Raw genomic sequence first — 11,292 nt, forward strand, 5'->3', positions numbered from 1 at the left:
TTTGTTATGAAGTAGTAACACTATATTTTCAGCTTTGATTTTTAATCTGTGAAAAATCTGTATTCATCACAATCGGGATTTGAAGATATTGATCTGTTTCAGTTCTTGTTTGAATTGGTAAATTACGTAAGTTGAGTAATTTAAAACACCATGACTGACTCTTAAATCAGAGTAATCGACCTCTAGATAAACATTTAAAATAAATAAAATTTGTGAATTAAAAAACGTAACATCAAAGAAAATCTGGACAAAAGGGTAAAGACATGTTTTTTTTATCATTAGACAATGAATGCCTTTTAAGTCATTTTCTCACCTACTTGGTAACCTCGACATATATCTCGTCGTTCTTAAGTAAATAGGGAGTAGGACATTGATATTTAGATTATTATGAGTAAAGAGTCTTGTCCTAATTTTTAAATCAAAGCTGAAAAAGATGTATTTTTTCCAATGTGCATACAACATAATAAGATACATAAGAGCCATATTGATCTGTATAGTAGTTCGAAAGTACTGTAACAATGCAGAAGTTAACTTCTTGTGCAAATAGATTTTAACTATATATATATATATATATATATATATATATATATATATATATATATATATATATATATATATATATATATATATATATATATATATATAAGAGCACTGCATAGAATCAACAACACTATATAGGTATCTTTAAAGTGTAGATCTAATAATTCGACTTGTTGTCCTGAAATATTATCAATTTAATCGTTTTCCTAAAATAATGAATAGTACAAGATGTGCTTTACTATATACATATTACTTAATAATTAATATGTTAAAGAAGACATTTAAGGGCTTAATAAGAGATTTTGTACATTGAGGCATGGTTTATAAAAAAGAGAAAATTCAACTATTTATGATCAAATGACAAACCTTTAGAATAGTTTAATGTAAGAAAGTTGTTTTTTTTTTGGTAATTAAAAAGTCGCTTTGTATTTACGTCTTACACATACTTGTAACTATGTAAATCTCAAAATATATTTGATAATATGTTCCCGTGTTACTCTTCCAGGAGTGGTTTTAGAATTTCCAATTATACCACACTAAATTATACTGTACTGAACATACTGCCTGACTGTAAAACTATTTGACAGTGATTTGCGGGTTATATTCCAACACTCTTTACACATCATATCCTTAAATTAATTAAATATGTAAATATTTATAGGATTTACATGTATCAGTTATTACTTTTTTGTTATTTTCCTTATCAATCTTTACGGCAATTAATCTTTCTCCATAAAAAAACAAACAAAAATTAAAGCTTTTTATTTGAAACATTTAAAAACAAGATAATTCATGCTTCTATTACTACCCTAGTTTGATTGGATTGAAACCTAAAATAATCACTACTTATGGTAAAAACATAATTTATACATTTCACAGAAACTTGCTACTAAATATATTCTTTTCAAACAAGCAAACATAAATCAAAATTTACAAACGTAATCTGATCAAGATTGTTTCAATATTTTTAAGTAGTATATCTAAATCTGTATCATTTTTATGCTTATCTTTTTTCGAATTTGATATGAGAAAAAAGAGAACCATTAAACTACAAACACATTAAATTTATCAAGGCAAAAGGCAAGAACATTTTTTAGAATGAATTTTTTATGATATTGTAAAAACTGTGCAGATTTTAACAAAGTCAAATACAGCAGTTATGTAATCGAGACGATGTGGAGCGTTTAACAGATTTGAAGCTGTTACATGTAATTTACATATTAAAGTATACACTCGGTCAAAAATTATTTTATTCCAAATATGAATTCACCTCTGGGTATTGAGAAGACTTGCTAGTTTTTTGCACAATGAATATTACTTCCCTTTCAGGGTTGATTTTGCTGGATCGTTGCAGATCTGTGGTCTTCTTTTTACTGACATGTTGATAGTTATACAAATATTTTGTCAAATCCCCCATTCTTGATTTACTTAATCTTTTCTTTTCCTCCTTGTCGTCATTGTATTCATCCATTTTATCCAACAAGTGAAGTTCCGAACAATATCGTTTCATTTTCTGTTCTTTTGCATTATCTGTTGTCGGAGTTGATAGTTTTACTTCCTTTTCCCGTGTCCAGTGTTTTGCCTTTAACACGAAAGGTAAGCATTTTGCAAGTGGTTTAACTAAAATTATGTCTTCAAATAGTTCTATCATTTTTAATTTGTTGTATTTAAGAAAAGAATTTCTATCACCGTGTACATCAGAAAATGTCTGGGACATAATAGCAACCAACGCATTAAACAAATGAATGAAAGAAAGTATTACAAATACTACAAATAATGTGTATGCTAGCCACGGGATCCGCGACAGGCTTAGCACGCCAATATCATTCAGACCTACGCCTAGGTTAAACATTGTGAGAAGAGCGCTTGGAAAAGTATCAAACTCGTCTACATCATTAGTTCCACGGAAAAGCATATACATCATTGCTGTAAACGAAAACAACAATCCTACAAAAACCACAACAAAAGGTAAGAAATCCTCTAGAAACCCAGATTTTATCATGTGTGTAAAAGAAACGAGGCGTTTGCTAAATGGAGAAAAATAAAGCATGAAATACCAGCTAGATATCAATGCAAAAACAATGTGATAGTCCCAGTGTAGTTTGAGAATAATCAAACATGACTCCAACAGCGCACTGATGGCTGTTACCAGCAAACAAACTATATAGTCCAAATTATGCATCATTAATCCAAAATTAACAGATTTTCGTGATACCAATTTACAACGTTTTGTTAACGTTATAATGCACAAAAAAGCAAATATAAAGTAAGTTATTCCAACCGTCGTAGTTATAACAACCATTGCATAAAAAAAATCACCAATGTTACGCGATGTCTCACTGTTCGTGGGACAGAACAAAATCTCAGATTTTTTTATAGATGATGCTGTAAACAAAGAAATAAATGTTAAATGAAGGATCATCCAAATGAAAAGGGGTTTCCGGTAAGCCATCCATTTCCTTTGCAAAATAAACCGTACCAATTCTTGGTTCAGGATTTGAAATGCTTCTTTGTGAGAACACCTGGAGTCAAATAAACTTTCTAAAACTGTGATTATCTTTTTATTTTCTTCATTTTTCTTATTACTTTCTTCATTTTCCGTATAACTTATCAATCTATCGAATTCTGTAACATCGTATTCTCTAATGTCGAAAAGACCATCCCTTATATTTGTCATGCGATAGACATCCTGGATATTGATAACAAATTCAAAAAGTTCATTGACACCAAGTTTTGCAGATAAACATAGCAGGGTTGAGCCTGACTAATTCTTCCAGAAAAGAATATCTGTTGGATTTGAAGATGTTGTAGTATCGTGGCAGTATTCGTTAAACTTTTCCCAAAGGAATTCGAATGTTTTTTTTAAATGCTGGGTCTTTTCAGGATATATATCAGCATATTTGATTAAGGAGTGAAAAACAGTATCCCCGTCCTCGTTTTGGTTCCAAATTTTAGCCTTTTGAAGGAGAAGATGAGTGATTATTTGAAAATCTTTTTCCTTACATGCAAGAGCTGCAACACTTAAAGGAAGCTGTCCCATTAAAACGGTGTTCTTGAATTTGCTACCTACTGCACATGTACAGAGCAACTTTTGAATTCCCTCATTTTTTGTATTTTCAAGAATTATTTTGACAGCCTCTAAATTTCCTTTTGCTATGGCAACATGCAGGATTGTCTGACCTTTAAAATTGCTGCTTTGAATTCTTTGTTCCTTCAAAAACTCATTACTATGTTTTAATATTTCTTCTACAAATTTGTTTGTATCCTGAAACTTTAAAGCTATATGTAAAATTGTTTCTCCATTGAATTCCCTCTTTGCGTCTTCATTAAGGATTTTAATTTCTTCTGGGCTTTTTGGTTTTATATTTTTATTTAGATGCTCGACAATTTCGTTTTCCTTTCCAAGACTTAGAACTTCCTTTAATTTTTCTATTCCAGAATCTCCTTTGTCGTTTTTAATTTTGCCTTCCTCTGTAATATTAAAATATAATTGAACAGAAAAGGTTCTTATTGGAGTGAAAATAAAATATGAGTTATTTCATTAAGGAAGATGTGCTGACATCTAATACAATTGAGAATAAAAATATAAACATTTCTTGATATGGCTCGATTCTGACCAGAACTGGCAAACACTGTTGAAAAAAGATTTTAAAAAGCAATACATATGAGGTTCCAGCTGTTATTTTGTATGCAAAATAGGCTTACAAAAACAAAATGATGTCATTATAATCACTTAGAACAGCTGTAGAACTGCGCAGCTGCATACCTATATTAAAGATTTGATAAAATGAAAAAAAGAAAGGGGTGTCCTCTTTATGTCCATTTGTTGAGAAATAGGTTGAATTTCGTACATATTTGTCTCAAAATAGTGTACGCATGCTCGACATATAAGAGCGGATAAAATTCGTAAGGGAAATGTTCTGCAAAAACTCTTATTTTACGAATATGTAATTTTAAGTAAACTTAAAAGGTGGAGACATTGTGGGTGTGTAAATGGACTTGAAGGTAAATTTTTGTGGAAATGTAAATGACTGAGTGGAAAAAAACAAACAAACCAATACCAGGTGAGTGAACACTACTTATATGGCGCTTCTGTATCCGTACCTTATTGATGTCGCACTAACTGTAAATATGTACAAAATCAATGGCTAGTACAAACCCTAAAAAATACTCCTTAAGTTAATATGGGACACTTCCATGTTGTGACGTATTTTTCATCGAAATAAACATAAAATTGAGTGTAATTATATAAGTAGTTTCTTTTTTCAATATTGTCACCCAACAGCATAGCGTAGTGAATTAAAGGGTTTACTACGAATCTGAAAGTCATGAATGCGAATCCCGCTCGGGGTTTTACAAATTTTACCTCTCCAAATATTTTTAAAAGCTTTTTTTTAGTTGAATATTGTAAGGTTTAGAAATTCTCAACCGGTGAAAGTATTTCAATTATCATGTACTTTAATCCACATCAATATTGACAGATGCCCCATATCACCTTTAGGTGTCAGAAAAAAAGAAAGAAATGGAAACCGCTAATGAATCTAATGACTCAAATGTTCTGAAGGGATTCCAAATGCGTGAAATAATGCAAGGTATAAATAGTATACAGAGCACCCTCGCAGGTTTTATGCATTGATAAAACACCCAGGGACGTTATATGGATGAAATCACAACGGAATTAAGGGGTAAGTATGGAGTACAATAAAGTTTTGTTATGAAGTAGTAACACTATATTTTCAGCTTTGATTTTTAATCTGTGAAAAATCTGTATTCATCACAATCGGGATTTGAAGATATTGATCTGTTTCAGTTCTTGTTTGAATTGGTAAATTACGTAAGTTGAGTAATTTAAAACACCATGACTGACTCTTAAATCAGAGTAATCGACCTCTAGATAAACATTTAAAATAAATAAAATTTGTGAATTAAAAAACGTAACATCAAAGAAAATCTGGACAAAAGGGTAAAGACATGTTTTTTTTATCATTAGACAATGAATGCCTTTTAAGTCATTTTCTCACCTACTTGGTAACCTCGACATATATCTCGTCGTTCTTAAGTAAATAGGGAGTAGGACATTGATATTTAGATTATTATGAGTAAAGAGTCTTGTCCTAATTTTTAAATCAAAGCTGAAAAAGATGTATTTTTTCCAATGTGCATACAACATAATAAGATACATAAGAGCCATATTGATCTGTATAGTAGTTCGAAAGTACTGTAACAATGCAGAAGTTAACTTCTTGTGCAAATAGATTTTAACTATATATATATATATATATATATATATATATATATATATATATATATATATATATATATATATATATATATATATATATATATATATATATATATAAGAGCACTGCATAGAATCAACAACACTATATAGGTATCTTTAAAGTGTAGATCTAATAATTCGACTTGTTGTCCTGAAATATTATCAATTTAATCGTTTTCCTAAAATAATGAATAGTACAAGATGTGCTTTACTATATACATATTACTTAATAATTAATATGTTAAAGAAGACATTTAAGGGCTTAATAAGAGATTTTGTACATTGAGGCATGGTTTATAAAAAAGAGAAAATTCAACTATTTATGATCAAATGACAAACCTTTAGAATAGTTTAATGTAAGAAAGTTGTTTTTTTTTTTGGTAATTAAAAAGTCGCTTTGTATTTACGTCTTACACATACTTGTAACTATGTAAATCTCAAAATATATTTGATAATATGTTCCCGTGTTACTCTTCCAGGAGTGGTTTTAGAATTTCCAATTATACCACACTAAATTATACTGTACTGAACATACTGCCTGACTGTAAAACTATTTGACAGTGATTTGCGGGTTATATTCCAACACTCTTTACACATCATATCCTTAAATTAATTAAATATGTAAATATTTATAGGATTTACATGTATCAGTTATTACTTTTTTGTTATTTTCCTTATCAATCTTTACGGCAATTAATCTTTCTCCATAAAAAAACAAACAAAAATTAAAGCTTTTTATTTGAAACATTTAAAAACAAGATAATTCATGCTTCTATTACTACCATAGTTTGATTGGATTGAAACCTAAAATAATCACTACTTATGGTAAAAACATAATTTATACATTTCACAGAAACTTGCTACTAAATATATTCTTTTCAAACAAGCAAACATAAATCAAAATTTACAAACGTAATCTGATCAAGATTGTTTCAATATTTTTAAGTAGTATATCTAAATCTGTATCATTTTTATGCTTATCTTTTTTCGAATTTGATATGAGAAAAAAGAGAACCATTAAACTACAAACACATTAAATTTATCAAGGCAAAAGGCAAGAACATTTTTTAGAATGAATTTTTTATGATATTGTAAAAACTGTGCAGATTTTAACAAAGTCAAATACAGCAGTTATGTAATCGAGACGATGTGGAGCGTTTAACAGATTTGAAGCTGTTACATGTAATTTACATATTAAAGTATACACTCGGTCAAAAATTATTTTATTCCAAATATGAATTCACCTCTGGGTATTGAGAAGACTTGCTAGTTTTTTGCACAATGAATATTACTTCCCTTTCAGGGTTGATTTTGCTGGATCGTTGCAGATCTGTGGTCTTCTTTTTACTGACATGTTGATAGTTATACAAATATTTTGTCAAATCCCCCATTCTTGATTTACTTAATCTTTTCTTTTCCTCCTTGTCGTCATTGTATTCATCCATTTTATCCAACAAGTGAAGTTCCGAACAATATCGTTTCATTTTCTGTTCTTTTGCATTATCTGTTGTCGGAGTTGATAGTTTTACTTCCTTTTCCCGTGTCCAGTGTTTTGCCTTTAACACGAAAGGTAAGCATTTTGCAAGTGGTTTAACTAAAATTATGTCTTCAAATAGTTCTATCATTTTTAATTTGTTGTATTTAAGAAAAGAATTTCTATCACCGTGTACATCAGAAAATGTCTGGGACATAATAGCAACCAACGCATTAAACAAATGAATGAAAGAAAGTATTACAAATACTACAAATAATGTGTATGCTAGCCACGGGATCCGCGACAGGCTTAGCACGCCAATATCATTCAGACCTACGCCTAGGTTAAACATTGTGAGAAGAGCGCTTGGAAAAGTATCAAACTCGTCTACATCATTAGTTCCACGGAAAAGCATATACATCATTGCTGTAAACGAAAACAACAATCCTACAAAAACCACAACAAAAGGTAAGAAATCCTCTAGAAACCCAGATTTTATCATGTGTGTAAAAGAAACGAGGCGTTTGCTAAATGGAGAAAAATAAAGCATGAAATACCAGCTAGATATCAATGCAAAAACAATGTGATAGTCCCAGTGTAGTTTGAGAATAATCAAACATGACTCCAACAGCGCACTGATGGCTGTTACCAGCAAACAAACTATATAGTCCAAATTATGCATCATTAATCCAAAATTAACAGATTTTCGTGATACCAATTTACAACGTTTTGTTAACGTTATAATGCACAAAAAAGCAAATATAAAGTAAGTTATTCCAACCGTCGTAGTTATAACAACCATTGCATAAAAAAAATCACCAATGTTACGCGATGTCTCACTGTTCGTGGGACAGAACAAAATCTCAGATTTTTTTATAGATGATGCTGTAAACAAAGAAATAAATGTTAAATGAAGGATCATCCAAATGAAAAGGGGTTTCCGGTAAGCCATCCATTTCCTTTGCAAAATAAACCGTACCAATTCTTGGTTCAGGATTTGAAATGCTTCTTTGTGAGAACACCTGGAGTCAAATAAACTTTCTAAAACTGTGATTATCTTTTTATTTTCTTCATTTTTCTTATTACTTTCTTCATTTTCCGTATAACTTATCAATCTATCGAATTCTGTAACATCGTATTCTCTAATGTCGAAAAGACCATCCCTTATATTTGTCATGCGATAGACATCCTGGATATTGATAACAAATTCAAAAAGTTCATTGACACCAAGTTTTGCAGATAAACATAGCAGGGTTGAGCCTGACTTATTCTTCCAGAAAAGAATATCTGTTGGATTTGGAGATGTTGTAGTATCGTGGCAGTATTCGTTAAACTTTTCCCAAAGGAATTCGAATGTTTTTTTTAAATGCTGGGTCTTTTCAGGATATATATCAGCATATTTGATTAAGGAGTGAAAAACAGTATCCCCGTCCTCGTTTTGGTTCCAAATTTTAGCCTTTTGAAGGAGAAGATGAGTGATTATTTGAAAATCTTTTTCCTTACATGCAAGAGCTGCAACACTTAAAGGAAGCTGTCCCATTAAAACGGTGTTCTTGAATTTGCTACCTACTGCACATGTACAGAGCAACTTTTGAATTCCCTCATTTTTTGTATTTTCAAGAATTATTTTGACAGCCTCTAAATTCCCTTTTGCTATGGCAACATGCAGGATTGTCTGACCTTTAAAATTGCTGCTTTGAATTCTTTGTTCCTTCAAAAACTCATTACTATGTTTTAATATTTCTTCTACAAATTTGTTTGTATCCTGAAACTTTAAAGCTATATGTAAAATTGTTTCTCCATTGAATTCCCTCTTTGCGTCTTCATTAAGGGTTTTAATTTCTTCTGGGCTTTTTGGTTTTATATTTTTATTTAGATGCTCGACAATTTCGTTTTCCTTTCCAAGACTTAGAACTTCCTTTAATTTTTCTATTCCAGAATCTCCTTTGTCGTTTTTAATTTTGCCTTCCTCTGTAATATTAAAATATAATTGAACAGAAAAGGTTCTTATTGGAGTGAAAATAAAATATGAGTTATTTCATTAAGGAAGATGTGCTGACATCTAATACAATTGAGAATAAAAATATAAACATTTCTTGATATGGCTCGATTCTGACCAGAACTGGCAAACACTGTTGAAAAAAGATTTTAAAAAGCAATACATATGAGGTTCCAGCTGTTATTTTGTATGCAAAATAGGCTTACAAAAACAAAATGATGTCATTATAATCACTTAGAACAGCTGTAGAACTGCGCAGCTGCATACCTATATTAAAGATTTGATAAAATGAAAAAAAGAAAGGGGTGTCCTCTTTATGTCCATTTGTTGAGAAATAGGTTGAATTTCGTACATATTTGTCTCAAAATAGTGTACGCATGCTCGACATATAAGAGCGGATAAAATTCGTAAGGGAAATGTTCTGCAAAAACTCTTATTTTACGAATATGTAATTTTAAGTAAACTTAAAAGGTGGAGACATTGTGGGTGTGTAAATGGACTTGAAGGTAAATTTTTGTGGAAATGTAAATGACTGAGTGGAAAAAAACAAACAAACCAATACCAGGTGAGTGAACACTACTTATATGGCGCTTCTGTATCCGTACCTTATTGATGTCGCACTAACTGTAAATATGTACAAAATCAATGGCTAGTACAAACCCTAAAAAATACTCCTTAAGTTAATATGGGACACTTCCATGTTGTGACGTATTTTTCATCGAAATAAACATAAAATTGAGTGTAATTATATAAGTAGTTTCTTTTTTCAATATTGTCACCCAACAGCATAGCGTAGTGAATTAAAGGGTTTACTACGAATCTGAAAGTCATGAATGCGAATCCCGCTCGGGGTTTTACAAATTTTACCTCTCCAAATATTTTTAAAAGCTTTTTTTTAGTTGAATATTGTAAGGTTTAGAAATTCTCAACCGGTGAAAGTATTTCAATTATCATGTACTTTAATCCACATCAATATTGACAGATGCCCCATATCACCTTTAGGTGTCAGAAAAAAAGAAAGAAATGGAAACCGCTAATGAATCTAATGACTCAAATGTTCTGAAGGGATTCCAAATGCGTGAAATAATGCAAGGTATAAATAGTATACAGAGCACCCTCGCAGGTTTTATGCATTGATAAAACACCCAGGGACGTTATATGGATGAAATCACAACGGAATTAAGGGGTAAGTATGGAGTACAATAAAGTTTTGTTATGAAGTAGTAACACTATATTTTCAGCTTTGATTTTTAATCTGTGAAAAATCTGTATTCATCACAATCGGGATTTGAAGATATTGATCTGTTTCAGTTCTTGTTTGAATTGGTAAATTACGTAAGTTGAGTAATTTAAAACACCATGACTGACTCTTAAATCAGAGTAATCGACCTCTAGATAAACATTTAAAATAAATAAAATTTGTGAATTAAAAAACGTAACATCAAAGAAAATCTGGACAAAAGGGTAAAGACATGTTTTTTTTATCATTAGACAATGAATGCCTTTTAAGTCATTTTCTCACCTACTTGGTAACCTCGACATATATCTCGTCGTTCTTAAGTAAATAGGGAGTAGGACATTGATATTTAGATTATTATGAGTAAAGAGTCTTGTCCTAATTTTTAAATCAAAGCTGAAAAAGATGTATTTTTTCCAATGTGCATACAACATAATAAGATACATAAGAGCCATATTGATCTGTATAGTAGTTCGAAAGTACTGTAACAATGCAGAAGTTAACTTCTTGTGCAAATAGATTTTAACTATATATATATATATATATATATATATATATATATATATATATATATATATATATATATATATATATATATATATATATATAAGAGCACTGCATAGAATCAACAACACTATATAGGTATCTTTAAAGTGTAGATCTAATAATTCGACTTGTTGTCCTGAAATATTATCAATTTAATCGTTTTCCTAAAATAATGAATAGTACAAGATGTGCTTTACTATATACATATTACTTAA

The 11,292-nt window shown here is 30.3% G+C and overlaps 1 protein-coding gene and 1 pseudogene across 1 annotated transcript; both read right to left on the reverse strand.

The window, feature by feature from the left end:
* Positions 1-1,287: 1,287 nt before the first annotated feature.
* On the reverse strand, positions 1,288-4,078 carry LOC128186768 (transient receptor potential cation channel subfamily V member 4-like; annotated as a pseudogene).
* A 2,709-nt stretch (positions 4,079-6,787) lies between these two features.
* LOC128186770 (transient receptor potential cation channel subfamily V member 4-like) lies at positions 6,788-9,333 on the reverse strand (the record flags this gene model as incomplete). Its single annotated transcript, XM_052856657.1, has 1 exon — positions 6,788-9,333. A coding segment is annotated over one exon (2,289 nt), but the record flags the coding sequence as incomplete, so codon positions are not given.
* Between the last annotated feature and the right edge of the window lie 1,959 nt (positions 9,334-11,292).

This window comes from Crassostrea angulata, chromosome 6 (genome assembly GCF_025612915.1).
Source record: "Crassostrea angulata isolate pt1a10 chromosome 6, ASM2561291v2, whole genome shotgun sequence".
In the NCBI taxonomy this organism is placed as follows: Eukaryota; Metazoa; Mollusca; class Bivalvia; order Ostreida; family Ostreidae; genus Magallana; species Magallana angulata.